The 19,727-nt window shown below is 40.6% G+C and overlaps 1 protein-coding gene across 1 annotated transcript in view; it reads right to left on the reverse strand.

Moving 5' to 3' along the window:
• The window catches only part of LOC126419146 (uncharacterized), a 163,966-nt gene that overhangs the window by 47,776 nt on the left and 96,463 nt on the right, over positions 1-19,727 (reverse strand). The window contains exon 5 of the mRNA XM_050086256.1: positions 9,151-9,540. Within this exon, the coding sequence (XP_049942213.1) occupies positions 9,151-9,540 (390 nt within the window). The remainder of the gene's footprint in view (positions 1-9,150; positions 9,541-19,727) is intronic.

Below are 19,727 nucleotides of genomic sequence, written 5' to 3' on the forward strand. Positions count from 1 at the left end.
GTCCACGCTGACGATACATGTTCGAAAACGTGTTTCACGGACAAACACTGCCTGACTGACACAACATAAGTTATGGCGAACTAGAACATACATGTGCCAAGTTGCAACAATGAGGAGCAACTGCTCTGTTATATTGCTGGCTGTATTGTTGGATAATTTGCTTATAAGCAGAAGAGAAATTACAGTGGAGTAAAAGTGACCCCTTCCGCCATTCTAGGTATAATGAATGAAATGGCGAAGAAAATTAAAATATTTTGTAAATACTAAAACATCTTTAGAAAGAGGAGAAAAATTAGAAAAGTCATATAATTTCATTAACTAAGTAAATAAATTGTATATGACAATGAACGGAAAACGATGGCCGTGGTCATTTTGACCCCTTCCGCCATTCTAGTGTTAACATGTCAGGAGCACAAAGCGGCTACAAGGCGGGGCGCATATATACGTCTAGAAGACCTGACGGAAGTATCAAATGTGCGCATTAAAGCGTCCAGAGAATCTGTGGACAGTAGCAGCAGCGTGTGTAAACTCGTCCAGAGCAGTCAAAACGTTAAAGGACAGCAGTTCTGAGGAAAAGATGGAAGAGGCGGTAAGACCACGCGTCGAAGACAGCAAATAAGGTGTTCTTTAGCAGATGGCTGACACTGTGAAGAGAAAATTTAGATGGAGAGTTCTCAGACCACAGATAGGGACCAAATACACCAAAAAAGAAAAGGTGAAAGAAAAAAGCAAGAGGAACAAAAATTAGAAGGAATATCAGAAACCAGGTGGACAGCTGGGCTGACATAAGGAAGCATACCGAGAGAGGGGAAGGAGGGGCAGTGGAGAAGCAGTGAGGACAGGGATGAAGGGCCACAGGGAAGTTAATGGAGCCTGGGAAAGAAGGAAGGGCCGCAAGAGTTCTGGGCCCCACGTACGCCACACACAAACTCACAAAAGAGCCGTGAGTTCCCTAGGGGGGAACTATGATCTACCTGACAGGTATTCACGTATCCAGTCACACAGCTGAGAAGATACTCCAAAGGCATGCGATGTGATTAGGATCCACACGTGAGGAGCGTTGTCAACAGCCTTCTGGAACTATTGAAATATACAACCAAACCAGAGATCCCCTCTCGACAGCAATCATTAAATCACGCGAATGAATAGCCAGTTGTGTATCACAAGACAATATGTGAATCCGCTATAATTTATGCATGTTTTGGAAGTCAGTTCTGGAAACTGGAGAGATTGAATAAGAGTCTCTAACCGTTCTTTCCACCAATCTGTCGTTGTGCCCCAGTGCAGAAGACAGCTCGTCGGTCGTGGGATCTTCTTCGGCGGAGGCTGCTATGGTGTAATCTCGAACTTGCGATTGTGCTTTTTATGGGATGCCAATTTCCCAGCCTAGTCTATCTACAGAGGGCAAGATCTGTAGTACAGACAATGATGGTAGGCGACTCTTCTCATTACTGTATCCTGTTTCGTTATTACTCGAAATATACACACATTTTACGCTGTCTTAGACAACACTTGACACGCCTTTCTTAATACACAAATCAAAAAGGGTTTTGCATCACCTTGGTTCCCAGAGTTCCGGAACCTGTACAGAAAATTGGAATAGAGATCAACGTAAACATCATCTCCGCCCTTCTTTTGCTTATGAAAAAGACACATTGCACGGCGAGACCTCCAAAGGTGGTGGTCCAGACTGCTGTACAGACCGGTACTTCTAATACCCAGTATCATGTCCTCTTGCATTGATGCATGCCTGTATACGCCGTGGCATACTATACACAAGTTCATCAAAGCACTGTTGGTCCAGATTGTCCCACTCCTCAACGGCGATTCGGAGTACATCCCTCAGTGTGGTTGGTGGGTCACTTTGTCCATAAACAGCCCTTTCCAACACCTTTAACATCTTGATAGGGTTCATGTCTGGAGAACACGCTGGTCACTCTAGTAAGCGATGTTCCTGAAGGAAGTCATTCACAAGATGTGCACGATGAGGGCACGAATTGTCCATGAAGACGAATGCCTCGCCAATATGCTGCTGATATGGTTGCAGTATCGGTCGGAGGATGGCATTCACGTATCGTACAGCCCTTACGGCGCCCTCCATGAGCACCAGTTCAAAAATGGTTCAAATGGTTCTGAGCACTATGCGACATAACTTCTGAGGTCATCAGTCGCCTAGAACTTAGAACTAATTAAACCTAACTAACCTAAGAACATCACACACATCCATGCCCGAGGCAGGATTCAAATCTGCGACCGTAGCGGTAGCTCGGTTCCAGACTGTAACGCCTAGAACCGCACGGCCCCATGAGCACCAGTGGCGTACGTCGGCCCCACATAATGCCACCCCAAAACAGCAATGAACCTCCCCCTTGCTGCACTCCCTGGACAGTGTGTCTAAGGCGTTCAGCCTGACTGGGTTGCTTCCAAACACGTCTCTGACTATTGTCTGGTTGAAGGCATATAAGACAAACCTTCGGCAGGACTTCCACTGCAGCCACTCAAATTTGCATTTAACTTTATAGTTTGTAACTTATTTTGAGAATCCGTAAAACGGCTATCGCAGAAGGAGCAGGAAATGTGTGTGGAACGAGTTTTCCATTTCAGTTGCCTTATTAGTAAGACAGTGGCTGAGCGTGGGGCGGCACAGTACTACCAGATGTTTTGCGTGGTACCTACGCTCAGTCCACGGTAGTACCGCCGACTAGGGCGCTATGTCATGTACCGCTGAAGTAGGGGCGGCTACTGAACCACCCTGTCCCCACCACCTAGGAAGACTGGGGGTAGGGGGGGGGGGCAATCACGTGGGGCGCGCGTGATGGGTTGGTGAGAATGCGTCGGTATCCAGAACATTCTGTTTTGCCTGTTAGCTCAGTCCGCGACCAGACGTATCCACTAGTTCGTCCCTCAGTTTAACTCCGGTAGCCAACTGTAGTCGTAGAGAGTGAGTTCAGTGTATCCCTTAGGCGTTGGCTTTTGGGGAAATAAAACCTCTGCTCGTGACTGGAAATAGTCTCTTCTATCGAAGGTTTTCTGCTATCATCACCGAACGGCCCACTTCCCTCTCCAACAAAATAAGTAAAGTCTTAGTAAATGAAATACACTCCAGGAAATTGAAATAAGAACACCGTGAATTCATTATCCCAGTAAGGGGAAACTTTATTGACACATTCCTGGGGTCAGATACATCACATGATCACACTGACAGAACCACAGACACATAGACACAGGCAACAGAGCATGCACAATGTCGGCACTAGTACAGTGTATATCCACCTTTCGCAGCAATGCAGGCTGCTATTCTCCCATGAAGACGATCGTAGAGATGCTGGATGTAGTCCTGTGGAACGGCTTGCCATGCCATTTCCACCTGGCGCCTCAGTTGGACCAGCGTTCGTGCTGGACGTGCAGACCGCGTGAGACGACGCTTCATCCAGTCCCAAACATGCTCAATGGGGGACAGATCCGGAGATCTTGCTGGCCAGGGTAGTTGACTTACACCTTCTAGAGCACGTTGGGTGGCACGGGATACATGCGGACGTGCATTGTCCTGTTGGAACAGCATGTTCCCTTGCCGGTCTAGGAATGGTAGAACGATGGGTTCGATGACGGTTTGGATGTACCGTGCACTATTCAGTGTCCCCTCGACGATCACCAGTGGTGTACGACCAGTGTAGGAGATCGCTCCCCACACCATGATGCCGGGTGTTGGACCTGTGTGCCTCGGTCGTATGCAGTCCTGATTGTGGCGCTCACCTGCACGGCGCCAAACACGCATACGACCATCATTGGCACCAAGGCAGAAGCGACTCTCATCGCTGAAGACGACACGTCTCCATTCGTCCCTCCATTCACGCCTGTCGCGACACCACTGGAGGCGGGCTGCACGATGTTGGGGCGTGAGCGGAAGACGGCCTAACGGTGTGCGGGACCGTAGCCCAGCTTCATGGAGACGGTTGCGAATGGTCCTCGCCGATACCCCAGGAGCAACAGTGTCCCTAATTTGCTGGGAAGTGGCGGTGCGGTCCCCTACGGCACTGCGTAGGATCCTACGGTCTTGGCGTGCATCCGTGCGTCGCTGCGGTCCGGTCCCAGGTCGACGGGCACGTGCACCTTCCGCCGACCACTGGCGACAACATCGATGTACTGTGGAGACCTCACGCCCCACGTGTTGAGCAATTCGGCGGTACGTCCACCCGGCCTCACGCATGCCCACTATACGCCCTCGCTCAAAGTCCGTCAACTGCACATACGGTTCACGTCCACGCTGTCGCGGCATGCTACCAGTGTTAAAGACTGCGATGGAGCTCCGTATGCCACGGCAAACTGGCTGACACTGACGGTGGCGGTGCACAAATGCTGCGCAGCTAGCGCCATTCGACGGCCAACACCGCGGTTCCTGGTGTGTCCGCTGTGTCGTGCGTGTGATCATTGCTTGTACAGCCCTCTCGCAGTGTCCGGAGCAAGTATGATGGGTCTGACACACCGGTGTCAATGTGTTCTTTTTTCCATTTCCAGGAGTGTACAAAATTATGAAAGTACGTTGCATAATTTTAACATTATTATCCTGGAAAGGGGAATTGATACCTGATCTCCCACCGATTTGAGTAGATCAACTGTAATGCAAATTGTGGGAAAAAACCAATCGTACGTGGAACTAGCAGCATATATATTTTTAATCCATCGCTCTGATTCTTTGTCGTAGATTAATTTGTCAAATAGGTTCCCTAACCTGACGCTTTCGATCTCAATTCTAACAGAAACAGTGAAAGTGTGGTGCGAATTGGCATCAATAAACCACTGGAAATTGTTATGGTATTTTTCTACTGTATTTTAGCATCCCATATGTTTCTAATGAGTACCAGAAATGGTAAATATGAGTTCAAATAACAAAATATACTCGTGTAAAAGGTCACGCCGTACAGGTACTGAGCACAACGAAACATATCGTACAATCACACGCTCTAGGTGCGCGAGGAAAGGTTGAGATTATGGAAGCACCTAAGGAGCTCTCAGTTAGGCTACGTCGATCTGAGCAATGAGTCGTTACACTAATACACGTGGATGAAGAAAAGTGAGAAAAAACGGTACTGGTTCAACACTAGCAGAGGTAGCTCATCAGTGAGTTCCAACTTGCGATACTCCAGACAGTGGCATCATCCCTGTACTCCGGCCGGCTGCTGTGACCGAGCGGTTCTAGGCGCTTCAGTCTGGAACCGCGCTGGTACTATCGGATCCGGCCTCGGGCATGGATGTGTGTGATGTCCTTAGGTTAGTTAGGTTTAAGTAGTTCTAAGTTCTAGGGGACTGATGACCTCAGATGTTAAGTCCCATAGTGCTCACAGCCATTTGAACCGTTTGAACCCTGTACTCCGACGTGGAACTATCCATGTGAATTTCGAGGCAACCCGATGTCAATTTATTAAATCAACAATTTCATAGTAGGATGGCAAGCAAACTTCCTTCTCTGGCATTCAGAGAGAGAAAGAGCGCCTGTGAAGTACCTTATTCGATGTCGATTGCATCTCGTGGACTCACACCACAAAGAAAACACCACAAAATTAATCATTTATTGCAGCAGTTCGAATGAGAATAACTAGCATGACGCCTCATGTACTGCTGAGAGAGAGAGGGGAGGGGGGGAGAGAGGGAGAGAGAGAAGGAGAAGAGTGAAAGCATTTATTCGATCTCGACTGCAGCTAACAGACTTACAACAGATATTTCATCTTACAAAGAAGACAACCAAAAATTAATGAATTAATTCTATTGAATTTGTGGAAGAATGAGAAGAAAAACACATTCTACATTACAGTTGATCTACTCAAATTGGTAGGAGCTGATGTATCAATCTGATTTTCAGACATTTCACACACCGTCTAATCAAAAGTACCCGAACTTCTATTGGTGGACGTGAATATGGGTTGTGTCCATCCTTTGTGTTTATGATGACTCGAACTTTGCTATGGAGAGTTTCAGTGAGATGTCTCAATGTCTGTGGAGGAAAGACGATCCATTCTTACTCAAGAGCCAAAACAGAGAAGGCTGTATTGTTGGCAGCTGGGATCTGCAACGAAGTCGAAGTTCTAACATCTCCCAAAACTGTTCCGTTGGATTCAGGTGTGGACCCTGAGCACACCGGTTCATGCTACAAACGTTTTTGTCCATAAACGATTGCTTCACAAATGCAGTTTACGACAGAGTGTATTGTCATGTTCCTCCACTGTGCGTAGTACACAAGGCTGTAAAATTTTTTCAAATCTTTCGGCATTTAGCACTTCCTTAAGCACAGTAAGGACAGCACACCTTCACCACAAAAACCACCTCCATACCGTAATACCGCCTCCTTCGTACTTTACTTCTGGTACTACACGTTATCGCAGGTAACTTTCTCCACACAGTTGCCAAACCAAACCGTTCCACTGGATTGCCACAGGGCAAGGCGTGATTCAGCACTCCAAACTACTCGTTCCATTCATTCACTGTCCAATAGCACAGGTCTCTGCACCTCTTGAGGAGTCGCTCAGCATTGCCTATGGACACATGTAGCTTACGAAGACCTGCTCGACCATTTTACCCCATTCCTTTTAAAGCCCTTTGCGCAGTGTTCAGTCTAGCCGGAAAGCTAGCACCGCTCTGGACCTCACTACTCATTCCTTCTGCCGTTTTAATGCGATTCCTTACAATCGCTCTCTGTAGTGCTCGACAGTCTCTGTCTATCATTACATGAGATCTTCCTGGTCTTGGTGTAGCCGTCGTTATTATTTTGGGGAGTTTTGACTCACTGTCACATCACCGACAGTTAACTTGAGTTTAATAGTGCAATCTCAATGCTGCAGTTAGGCACTGACGATAAACTTAAGTGGCGCCGTGGTGTACATGTACTAGGCGGTTATAATCAAACTTTTGCCACCAGAGCCAATTTAGATGGAAAACTATTTATCATATGGGTTCCTAACTTTATAGGGATGATGTTCAGAGTGCGTGCTGCAGGATACTGTTGTTCGTAGCGTTGGTGTCACGACTTGCTGGTAGACGCCGGTACTGACACAACGACGCAGTCTTGACATCAGTGTGCATTAAAGTCGCAGATAGTCACCACAGATCTAGATAAGGTGAGCAAGACTTTACTGCTGTTTTATCAAAACAACAGCAAAATTATCCTGTTCTTCATGCGTATCGACGCATTAACGGAATGCGAAGAGATCCTGTTTCCACACCTCTACATCTGCATCATACTCCGCAAGCCACCAAATGGTGTATGGCGGAGGGTACTTTCGATACCACTATGTGATCCCTCCAATCCTGTTCGACTCGCGAATAGCGAGTGGGAAGAATGATCGTCGGTAAACAACATGATTTGGAAATTCGATTTAACTGTCGATTAGGGGACTTTTCCTGTCCAGTTGCACCACAAAACACTGTAGAAGTTACTCTTGCCGTGTATAAGAGTGTTGGATGCAACGGGCGATCTCTGAGTAGTGCACGAGCTGTATCGCAACTGCTGAAGATTCCGTCGTGCGCCATTCGTGTTTATCACAACGAATGCTGTGAATGGGGGTGCATCTGAAGTGCCACTATTGTCTAAAAGACATTACATGGAAGTACCAGTAAGTACCATTGTAACTAATGTACAGTTAATGAGGAAAAAATCTAAACATGTTTGTAAAAAGTGTGATAAATGTAGTGAGTAAACTATGTGGATACTCCAACTACACTCAGCTCCAATACTGAGTATTAGGGATGGAAGCACGTTAATGAAGACGTGTACATGTCAGAAACTGGTCGTGTGTTAAATAAAGTCACCTATTCTGACTGGTAGCAGATATTATTCTACACCCCATAAAGGAACAGTTACGGTTTTAAATTTCTGGCTGAGCCTAATACATAAGTGTACATTAAAACAAAGTCTCGAGATAAATGGAGAACTTTTAACATACTGCAAAAGTCTGTGAAAGTCAGACAGTATAGTCCCAGCAAAGGCGATAGTAACGCAATTTACTGGTTTTCTGTGTTGCATTCTGGTGTGTAGGCATCAAGAAAACTCGTACATGATCTTTGTATGTAGTGATAAATCCGATCCAGCAACATTTAGCTACTTTGTCTGACGTGTTTGGTTGGTTGGTTCTGAGAAGAACCGTTGTGAAGTAGTTTCGCGTTCATGTTTAAGCCAGGAGATCTGTAGTAGATAAGCATGGCACCAATCCTGTTCAAAAATGGTTCAAATGGCTCTGATCACTATGGGACTTAACTTCTGAGGTCATCAGTCCCCTAGAATTTAGAGCTACTTAAACCTAACTACCTAAGGACATCGCACACATCCATGCCCGAGGCAGGATTCGAACCTGCGACCGTAGCGGTCCCGCGGTTCCAGACTGCAGCGCCTATAACCGCTCGGTCACCCTGGCCGGCACCAATTCTGTTCAACTTGTATACATCTGATCTCCCTGAAACACAGTCAAGGAAGTTCATCTATGCAGACGATCTGGCCTTGGTCACCCAACAGAGAACTCTTGAAGCTGTGAGGAGATCCTATACGCAGACCTCCGAAGACAGAACGTCCTCTTCAAGGAATACCCCGAGCTCCCAATGCACTCTAATGTTCCTGCACTCCGAATGAACCGATTAAAACTTAGTCAGCCATCTGTCCTATTGCCAGAATCGCTACAGGCAGCTACTTTCAGTATCAACAAAAAGTGGACAAAAATGTGGAACGCTATTGCCCATGAGGAACATCAGACCCTCCAAAGACCTGACACAAGACCAGCCGGTATGGAACTAACGCGTCGTGCCTGGAAACCAAGTGATCGGAAACCTCTACCGATAAGGAAAGGTGTCATCTTCTCAGTGTGACTGTGGAAATGAACACCAGACGATCCATCACATTGTAACAAGCTGTAGCAGAAGACCCTACCATGGGAAATTGGAAGATTTTTTTGAAGTGACAGAGGCAGTCCTAGAATGGATCGACAAATTAGATATTAATTTATAGACTTACTTTTTAAATTACAAATTATTAAATTAATATATTTTTGTTAAATTTTGTAATCCCACAATTGTTAGTTGCTGTTAATGCTATATAATAATAATACCTACTTTGGGTGTGATGTTTCGAGGAGCCGATGGAAATGCAAAAGGAGTATACAACATACTAACCTGTTTCAGTAATGAAGTCGCCTTCGACAGCTTCATCCGTGAAGCCTATGAGGTAGACTTCCTTTTTGGGCTGTAGGAGGCCGAGCACGGCCTCGGCGCGGCGCCACGTGTCGATGACGGCGAGCGTCGCGTTCTCGAAGCGGCACGTCCTGGCCGCGTGGGCGCGGGCCGCCCTCTCCACGTGCACCCTGTAGAAGCGGCCGGCGCCGTCCAGCCACTCGTAGCCGTCCGGCGCGACCACCGAGAGCCGGCGCTCGCAGAAGAATGGCGCTGGATTCTCACAGGGCACGTCGTTTGTGTACCCGTCTTTGTTGAAGTCGACGCAGTTCTCGTTCCCGTAAGCGTTGTTGGGATCGTTAGGCAACCACGGCAGTTTGGACACTGGACGACCTGTTGTAGTGTAGGAGTTTCAATAAGAAACCAGGTTAGGTAACCATAAAATTAGCAGACATTACACGTAAACCATAAAAATGAACCGTCGCACAAGTTCAGCAGCAAAATGACATTAGGGAAGCGGACATACCAGGCGTTTATAATTAAACTTTCCCTAGTTAACACATTATAACACGGAAATTAGCTACCGTACGAGCACCAAACTTGGCAGCGTAAATGTCCAGAGTATGGGGTGCATGATTTCCATGCGATACAGCTCCGCCGTCCGGTTCCAACTATGGCCACCAGGTGCCGTGATCAGTCATCGTGATTCACAGTCTCACAGACCTGACCAGTCTGCAGTGCACTTGTTGAAACCTCAACATGAGGTTGGACTAAAGGAGCAGGGCATTAAAGGTGAAGCTTTATTATCAAAACAAGAGTAAACTTGCAGCTGCAGTTTGAGAATATCACCTGCTGCAAGGATTACAGAAGGCAAAATTGTTAAGGCTTTCGTGGCCACTTGTTGACAAACTGCCTATTGGTATGATTAGTACGCTCGTAACGAGAGCAGGACGAATATGTGAGCCGCAACACCTCAAACGAGAAATGCAACACCTGGAAACTGTTCTGAGGAGCAATGGGTACTCCACAAATTACATTAGAAGTGTAACAGAGCCAAACACTCGGCGAAGTAAGGAACCAGAAAAAGAAATGTCGGGTACGGCCTTTCTGCCATACATTCCCAGAGTGACGGACAGAATCGGCCGTATATTGCGCAAACATGGCGTAAAGACGATTTTCAAACCGACAAGGAAGATCAAAGAGTGTCTTAGATCGGCGAAGGAGAAAAGAGACCCACTTGCAATGTCGGGAATATACCGTATACCATGCACATGCGGAAAAGTTTATGTCGGAATGACTGGACGATCCATTAACACCAGGATCAAAGAGCATAAGCGACATTGCAGGTTGGGGCAGGTGGAGAAATCGGCCGTGGCAGAGCACGCACTGAATGAGACCGACCACGTAATAAAATTCGCCGACACGGAAGTTCTGGCTGTAGAGAAGCACTATCACACGCGCTTGTTTAGAGAAGCTGTAGAAATACAAAAACACGCGAACAGTTTCAACAAGAAAGAGGAAAGCCTAAAGGTAAACGGATCCTGGCTTCCCGTACTGCAGCGAACGACAGTCGCAGGTAGCAAGAGGAGAACCGCACCGGAAATGACCGCAGAGAAGCCCTCGCACGTTGGCGCGCCAGGTACATATAGTCTGCGGCCGCGAGCTCGGCTCCACTTCACCACCGGCAATGGAGGGTGAAGCTTTGACAATGCCAGCCACTCGTGCTGGCGAAACGTCAGAAAAATCATTAGATGAACGTCGGCCGAAGAACCCGAGATGATTAATAAGTTCGAATCGACGGCAGAACTGGGCGTGCCTCCAGGAAGAAGCCGATGACCGGTGCACCACAGGTGGTTGATGAAAGCGCTGTTGCTATGGCAGACAACGCTGCGCGCAATTCCCAACCGTCAGGCAGTGTGCGTGCTGTGTAGCGACAGTTGAACATACCGTCGTCCAGTATGCGGAAGGTGCTTCGAACCGTTCGCAAATGGTATCCATACAAGATCCACATCGTACAGCAGCTTGCACCACAAGTCGCACGTCTTGACTATCCCCTTTCTCGCAAGGCTTGAAGTTGACGAGAGCTGGTCCTGGACCATCCTACAGACAGACGAAGCTCATTTTTCTCTGACGGTTGAGGTGAACACACAGAAATGCCGGGTGTGGGCATCTTCACCTCCAGTCAGTGTGCACGAAGTTCTTCCATATGGTGCACGTGTCACCGTATGGTGTGGCTTCACGGCTGCGTTCATCATTCCACCGTTCTTTTTTGAACAGGTTGGCGCTCAGTGACCGAAGACGTGCTGTGTGACTGGCCAGTGCTCTGGCGATATGCTTTGCCAGCATGTCATACCCGCCCTGTGGGAGACAGACGCATTGAATTAAACAGTTTTGGTGCAAGATGGGACTCCAACGCAGATTGCTCGTGAAGTTCACCTGCTTCTCCGAAACACATTTTGGAAATGATGAAATTATGAACCGATCATTTCCAAACCCTTGGCTGGCACGATTACCTCATCTAACTCCCTGTGACTTCTGGTTACGGGGCCACCTGAAGGACAGGGTTGACCAGGGGAACATTCACACATGTGCAGATCTGAAGCCCAGAAAATCAATTGAAGTACCCAGCATACCTACGGACATGCTTCTTTCTGCTTTCTGCGCTTTCAGACTCTTCTGATGGGCGCCATATTGAGCCCCTTTTATTGTAGTAATGGTACCGGTATGTGCAGTAGCCAATTAAAAGTGTTTCAGTCGAATTGATTCTGCATTATTTCTCTTCCCCATGCCCTTGACATTAATGCTACCAAGTTTCATCCTCGTATGGTTATTAGTTTCTGTGTTATAACGTATTAAATAGGGAAAGTTCAATAACAACCACCCACTACATTAAAGTACTTCAGTAAAAATCCTACTTCACACTTTTCTTCAGACCGTTTACTGAGGAAATACAAATAGTGACAAGAATACAAAATTTTATCACCTCACAGATGCTGAAAAGCGACTGTAGATACACTACCTGTCATGACAAAGGTAATAAGAGGAAGCAATGCAGTCTCTATTCTCTTTGGGGCTGAAATGCTGTACTGATAAATATCTCCTCGTGCTAAGAAAATTTGAGTAGATCCCAGTATGTAACTTTAGCCAGACATGATCTGTTTATCCAAACATATGCTTCCCAGACGAGCTGCTGTTATATCTGAGATGGAATTTCTGGCTTTATCATGAGAAATAATCAATCCCATCAGCAGCAGTCTCACTTGTCGAGTAGGTGCTTTCATTCTGACGAGTGTATCTCATTGCAGGTAGGTGTTTACTGCTCTATAAGAAAAACTAATGACAGAATTTTTTTCATGTCCCAAATTTTGGGCGCATGACACTACCGGCAGCTATGTTCTCTTTAAACTTCTGCTTGACAGGATATTTATATTAAGGAGGCAAGAAACTCTCGTCCTCCCGTAACAACACAGACTTGACTACTATAGTACATTTATTTTTCTTGCAAGATAAGTTATAGCTTCATTCCAGTTCTCTGAGATATATAGATAACTGCCTCATTACAGACTGTATGGCACTTTGTGACACTTGATTGCACACCAAACGAAATGATGAGCTTCAGCATGTCATGAATTCATTTCCTAGCGACGTCGTCATAGTGATAAGCTATGTGCTGACAATAATTGAATTCAAAGGTTCAATGTTTGTCTCTGTAGTTGATGCCTTTAGGCACTGCAGATTTAGTTCGACTGCTCCTTTCTGAAATGTGTTGAGGAATTATTGACTCCACAGTCAAATCATTTTCTCCAACATAATTTAACGATCATACCACTCCACATATCATCAACAGATCTCTATGCCACTCGTGCAATATGTTGATTCATAGCTAACCACTGTATCCTCTTCTTGCTCAAATCGGTAGCATGCCAGTCAGCCTTCTTGGCGCATCATTGATGGAGTGCATGCACACTCCAGTGAAGATACTTGCTTCAGGCTACTTACTCTAGCAGGGGATTGGCGAACTTCCTGGACATTCAAATTATAAAATTTCCTTCTGTGTTTCTCCAAACACATGAACATCAGAAATCCACATTCTGAACACCATTGTACATCTTTACTAATGACAGAATTTTTTTCATGTCCCAAATTTTAGTATGTTTATGGAGCCTACTTGTTTCAGTGCAACTGTTTAAAAAGAAGCCCTTGAGGATGTTAACAGTTGGAGTGAGGTTAATGTACCCAAGGGTGCATCAAGGGTTCATGAGCAACTTCAAGAAGCAAGCACAAGTAAAGTATGGCATCAGGTGCTCAGTAATTTGCCTGTCAAAGTCTTCTGGTAAACGGTACTACTGAACTACAGAATGGGACAGGACCTGACTGGCTGGAAGGTCCTGGGGTCGTAATGTTATGTATGATTATAAAGATTTTTATCTACAAGAACAGAACACAATTCAGTTGATAAAGATTGCTGATCTGGCCCTGGCCGCATCTTAGGGACTGGGCTAGTCTGCTTCTTCATCTACTACAACTACTACAACCACTCTTTCTTCAATATAACACAACCGTTTCAAAACCCTTTAAAAAATTTAAGCATATATACTGAACAACAGTACGCTTGTTCGCTCACTAGTTGAATATTGCTCACCAGTGTGGGATCCATACAAGATAGGTTTGATAGAAGAGATAGAGAAGATCCAACGGAGAGCAGCACGCTTCGTTACAGGATCATTTAGTCATCGCGAAAGCATTACGGAGATGATAGATAAACTCCAGTGGAAGATTCTGCAGGAGAGATGCTCAGTAGCTTGGTACGGGCATTTGTTGAAGTTTCGAGAACATACCTTCACTGAGGAGTCAAGCAGTATATTGCTCCCTCCTACATATATCTCGCGAAGAGACCATGAGGATAAAAATCAGAGAGATTAGAGCCAACACAGAGTCATACCGACAATCCTTCTATCCACGAACAATACGAGACTGGAATAGAAGGGAGGACCGATAGAGGTACTCAAGGTACCCTCGGCCACACGTCCTTAGGTGGCTTGCGCAGTATGGATGTAGATGTAGATGTGGATGTAGAAAAAGTGTAAATTTAACAGAATATAGAATGATTTGAAAAATCATTCACTTACAAAATTTTCGCAATATATAAAAATGGTTGAAAATCAGTTGAATATAAATTTTTAATTGAGTATATAAATCTCATGTTCAAAAAAAATAAAATTTTGAGAATAAAGGAATGATTCATTTTATTTTACATTTAAAAATGTAATAAATTTCTAATTTTATATAGTAGCATTCCCAAGAATCTAATATTCAAAAATCCACAACATTCTTCATTTAAAGAAATCTAATAAATTTTTTGTCTTATAAATTAGGACAAATAACAAATGACTAATGTGTGGGACAAATTTAAATTTTGCAAAGATACTTTTGTTGAAAGACATATTCAACCAAGAGAGAAGCAGGTTGAATGTAAAGTTTTTGTTGAAAGACATATTCAGCCAAGAGAGAAGCAGGCTGAATGTAAAGTTTGAAAATTTTATCTTAAACCACCTTTAATTACAGAATGTCTGACATGAAAAACTCTCTCTTATCTATGAAAACAAGAAATACAGCAGTTTATTATTAATTTGAGGAACCAGATACAGTGAAGAATTATGAATTCTACAATTTACTAAAATATATACTAAAAGATGATATTTGGTTTATATATTATTTCTAAAAGTTTCTCATTCATTAATAGAACGAGTTGTTACTTTTATCTTTGATGGCACATTTTCAAAAGTCTCTCTCCAATAACTGGAGAATCTAAATATTACTTTATCTATAAAGGCAAAAGAAATAGGGGAGAATTAAAAAAATTGAAAGATCATGTATTATTTCACATGTAATAATTAAACAATATACATATATTTTAAGGTTTCTCAGATAGTATTCTGTGCTGAGCACCATAAGTTAAATTACTTTTTCCATAAGAAATTGTATAAGATAGTTTATCATTAGGAATTTTATCATTAAATGTAGCAAATAACATCATAATAGTTTTTGTGTTGCTACAATATTTCCTCATCATATATATTTATTACATTCATAGCGTAATTTGTAATAAAATGATGTAGATTTATACCAATAGCTTCTTTTAATTGTGCGATGCATTTAAAATCACAAACTTTAAATCGCCACTAACAAACTCATGGAAGAAATGATTTAAACTTGTATCATGTAGTCTAGAAATATTTTAGACTTCTAAAGTCTCTCTGACTAATTGTTTTGGGATTTTTGGAATTGTTTCAGCTAAATTGAAACAATGTGTACTTTCATGTCTGCATCTAATATTGTCTAACTGCATATTCATTTTTGAGAGTAAAATCTTCAAATTTAACAACTCAATTATCTTCTGATTCTTTTAATTGTTTAATTTCATCTTTATTTTCAATAAAAGTAGCACTTTTCCTCACTTTTATTTTAAATTTATTTTCCTTTTTATAAGTTTTGCTTATTTTGATTGATCTAATATTTTAGAGTAACTAAATGAATAATTATTTTTATTGTACTTTAACCATCCTGGAGCTCAAATATAACTATCAATCGTTAATGTTGTTTTTGCACTTCTGCTTGTTCATATTATAGAACATTGAATTAAATTATGCAACAGCTTCAGATACTTATTTTTTTTCTGGCATTCTTACATTTGGTTCCAGATCAGTTTGCAGTTAATTAAATAATTTGTATGAACACTAACTGAGACACTTATTTCAATTAAAAAGAAATTGATCAATTCACAAAAAAACCATCTGTTCCTGTAAGACCCGTCTATAAAAATGTTCATGTAGTTGGTTTTATACAGATTATAAACTCCAAATATTACATCAAAAATAATAAATTAAGCTGTAATGGAGAAGCAATAATAATTCCTACTGGGGTGAATAGTTTAAAAAGATTAGATAAATTCATAAATCGTATAAAACTTAATAGATATATATTAAGGAAGAAAAACATTTAAATGAAGTTATTATTGGAAACAATGATAAATTATATATTAATAGAAAGCATAGTACTGTAGAGGTTTCACACTTCAGTAAACAAATTATTGGACCTAAGAAGAAAATGGCTGCTAATAGTTTGACAAAAATGTATAGATATAACTTTTGAAGTAATAAATATAAGATCTGATTTAACTGATAGGATGTTTGCAGAAAAAGACAAATATTATCAAGAAACTAATACTACTGCTTCTTTTAAACCTATAATTTATGAACCAAAAGTATCCTACATTTCTTCTCATTTATGAGGTAAGAATTCAGGATTTAGAAGTAAGTATTACAGATGAAAAAATTATTTGATAGATTTTAGTGTTGTTACTGGCACAGTTAATCCAGAAAAGAATTTAGATATTTGAAAGGATTCGATTTACTGTGTCATAAGTAAACTGTAATAGTATATCAGTTATACTACAATAAATGTGGTGATATTCAATTCTTCAATTTTGTTTAATTCTTTGATACAAATTTATTGATTTGGGTTTTAACCAAATCTTAACATTTGTTCACAATTAGGGCATCTATTTCTAATTGCATTAATTTTTTTGTCTTTCTCTTTGTGTTCTAATAATAGAGTAAATTTTTTCTAAGGTTACTATCATATAATCTTAAAATCACAAAATTTGGCTTTAAGTTATGGTCTTCAGTTTCTTGTACAGTATGTGGTAGTGTTCTATTTACTTTCTCAGTTCTTTCATTTAAAATTTCTATAGCTGAATAAAATCTTACCCCTAATTTTTGTTTATATTTGCCCTTAACAATATTCAGTTCTTTTAAATAACTTACTTGAATTTAATTTTTTTTCTGACTCTTTGTATGATGTTTACATCAATCCATTAATTGTTCTTTAATTTCATATTATCCATGTTTACAAATTGAAGATTAATCTTCATGTATAACCCACTTTCTGAACAGTTTGGTTTCTTCCTTTTCTGATTTAAAAATTAATGAACAAAAACCATGTCATTGATATATATTCATGATTTGTCATTGAATTTAATAGCACTTCAGGGTTTAAAATTTCAAATATATTTTTATCTTCTTTATCAAAAAGCCATCTAATCTCATAGCCAGTATCTTTATTTTCTAGAATTAGTGTTTTTGTCAAAGATAATTAAGACTTGTTCATCATTGTAGTTGAGTTAATGGTTGATGACAAGGTCTACGAATTAATCCATTTAATACAAAAACTGTCATTAGATTTTTTTATTTTACAGTCATTTTTAATAATATTAATTTCTTATTTTCTGTTTTTCTTCTTTCTAATTATTTTTTCTACATAAACAGAAGCCATAAAATATAAGTTTCCTAAAAATTGTGCAGTTAAGAAATAAATTGCTAATTTTACTTCACAAAAATATACAAAACTTGGTTATTGAAAAATACATAGATCTTGTTTAAATGAATATTGTAGAAATATATAGAGAAATAAAATTCATTGTGCATGTGTGTGTGTATGTGTGTGTGTGTGTGTGTGTGTGTGTGTGTGTGTGTGTGTGTGTGTGTGTGCATGAATATGTGTATCTATGTATGTGTGTATGATAGGAAAATATATTTTTAAATATTATTACTAAAAGAATTTAAAACTGATGTTGACCAAAGAACATTACAAATATTATTATCGATTGAGAATGATGAAAACAAATGTTCTGGATGCATAAATTTACAAAAACTGCATGAATTATCAAAAATTTAGGATTTCAATTTTTTTGTAAGAATCCAACATCTAAATATATATACTGAAATAAAAGGAAAAATGTATTACAGAAAATAACAAAAATAACAGTTTTTAATTCTCTCAGTGTCAGCTAAAACTATTATTTCTGTGTAAATGGATCCCTTTAAAGTTTTGGGCTAGAAAATTGCAATATAAATTATGTTTTAAAAGAAACATCAGAAGTGTTGGCAGATTAAAACTCTGAGCCATATGGAGACTCGAGCTTGGGACTTTTGTCTTTCATGGCCAATTGTTCTATGTACTGAGGTACACAAGCATAACTCACAACCTGCCTGCACCAACGTACTTCTATCAGTACTTTGTCTCCTAGCTTCCAAACTTCACAGAAGCCTTGCACTTGCCCAGAAAGGCAAAGGTCCTGAGTCTGAATCTCAGTCCAGCTCACAGTTTTGATCTGCTAGTCAGTTTGATATAAGCATACAACCCACTGCTGAATAAAAATTTGATTGTGGAAACATATCCCAGGCCTTCTCACCATGATATCCATTCTTCCAGGGATGCTAGTATTGCATGTTTCATAGGGGAATTTCTGTCAAATTTCGAAGCTAGAAGATGAGATACAGGCACAAGTAAAGCTGTGATGAAATGTCATCAGTTATATTTCTGTAGTTCAGTCTGTGCAGCATTATCAAAAGTGATACTGATACTTCATTGAAAATGTTGATTATCATACACACCTCACTTGGGAATTTTCATGAAAAACTTTATTTGGTTTTCATTCGTGTTATGAGTTTAAAAATGATTATGATTATGGGGGATATATTTTGGGATGAAAGAACATAAACAGATTTATCTTTAACAATAAAGATAAATATGTTAAACGTGAATTTTATAAAAATTTAAAGTATATTAAATCTAACTATTTCTTTCATAATGTCCATACAGCAGTTATTTATTTCATTTTCTAAAAGATGTCTTTTATTATTGCGAGTGTTAATAGCAGTTTTATTTATCTTAACAAAATAAAAATGTTTAAAGCTTTGTATCAAATCTAAATTGTATCAGATCTAAATAGTATCAGATCTAAATTGCTGTATATGTTGTTTAACAACAGTTTTCATAATTTCTTTTGATTAATCCTCTTGGTTATCGCCAACTTTATAAATATACATTTTACTCTTAAAACAAAACATTCTTATATCATTTTTCCATTACAGTCATCTTTCATTTTTCCTAGTCCTTTTTCATTAACTTGAGGTATATTATAAATATTATTTTCTGGACCATTACTAGCATCAAAATAATCAATTGTTGACTTTATATTTTCATAAAAATCTTAACTTTTTATATTATAAATGTAAGTATCAGTACCTGGACAATGAATTTCAATATTTTCTCCATATTTAGGTTCAAAATATTATGATCAAATGTGTACATTAATTCATTTGAAAAAGCAAGTATACACACTCTAAACAGTTTTAGTACTTCAAATTTTAGTTTTATTCATGTGGGTTTTGAGTAAATATTTGTGAAATATTGTCTTCCCTTTAAAACTTGGCTCAGGTATAAATTTTTAACATTTGTCTCCATGTAAGACTAATTTTCTATCCACTATGTTTGTTATAATTTTCATCTTTTTCGAAATACTGAATTATTCATCAATTACTAGATGTCTTTTTCAAAATCATTTTTAGCTTAGTCATTTTTCCCACATTTACATCTGTATACTTTTTAACCAAATTATATCTCTACTTTTTTAACCAATCAGACCATATAAATATTAAAAATTCATGAATTTTTGTTATTTCTATCCTTGAGATAAATATAGTTCAACATTGCTATAGTAAACAACATAATTATAC

This window comes from Schistocerca serialis, chromosome 9, assembly GCF_023864345.2.
Source record: "Schistocerca serialis cubense isolate TAMUIC-IGC-003099 chromosome 9, iqSchSeri2.2, whole genome shotgun sequence".
NCBI classification, from domain to species: domain Eukaryota; kingdom Metazoa; phylum Arthropoda; class Insecta; order Orthoptera; family Acrididae; genus Schistocerca; species Schistocerca serialis.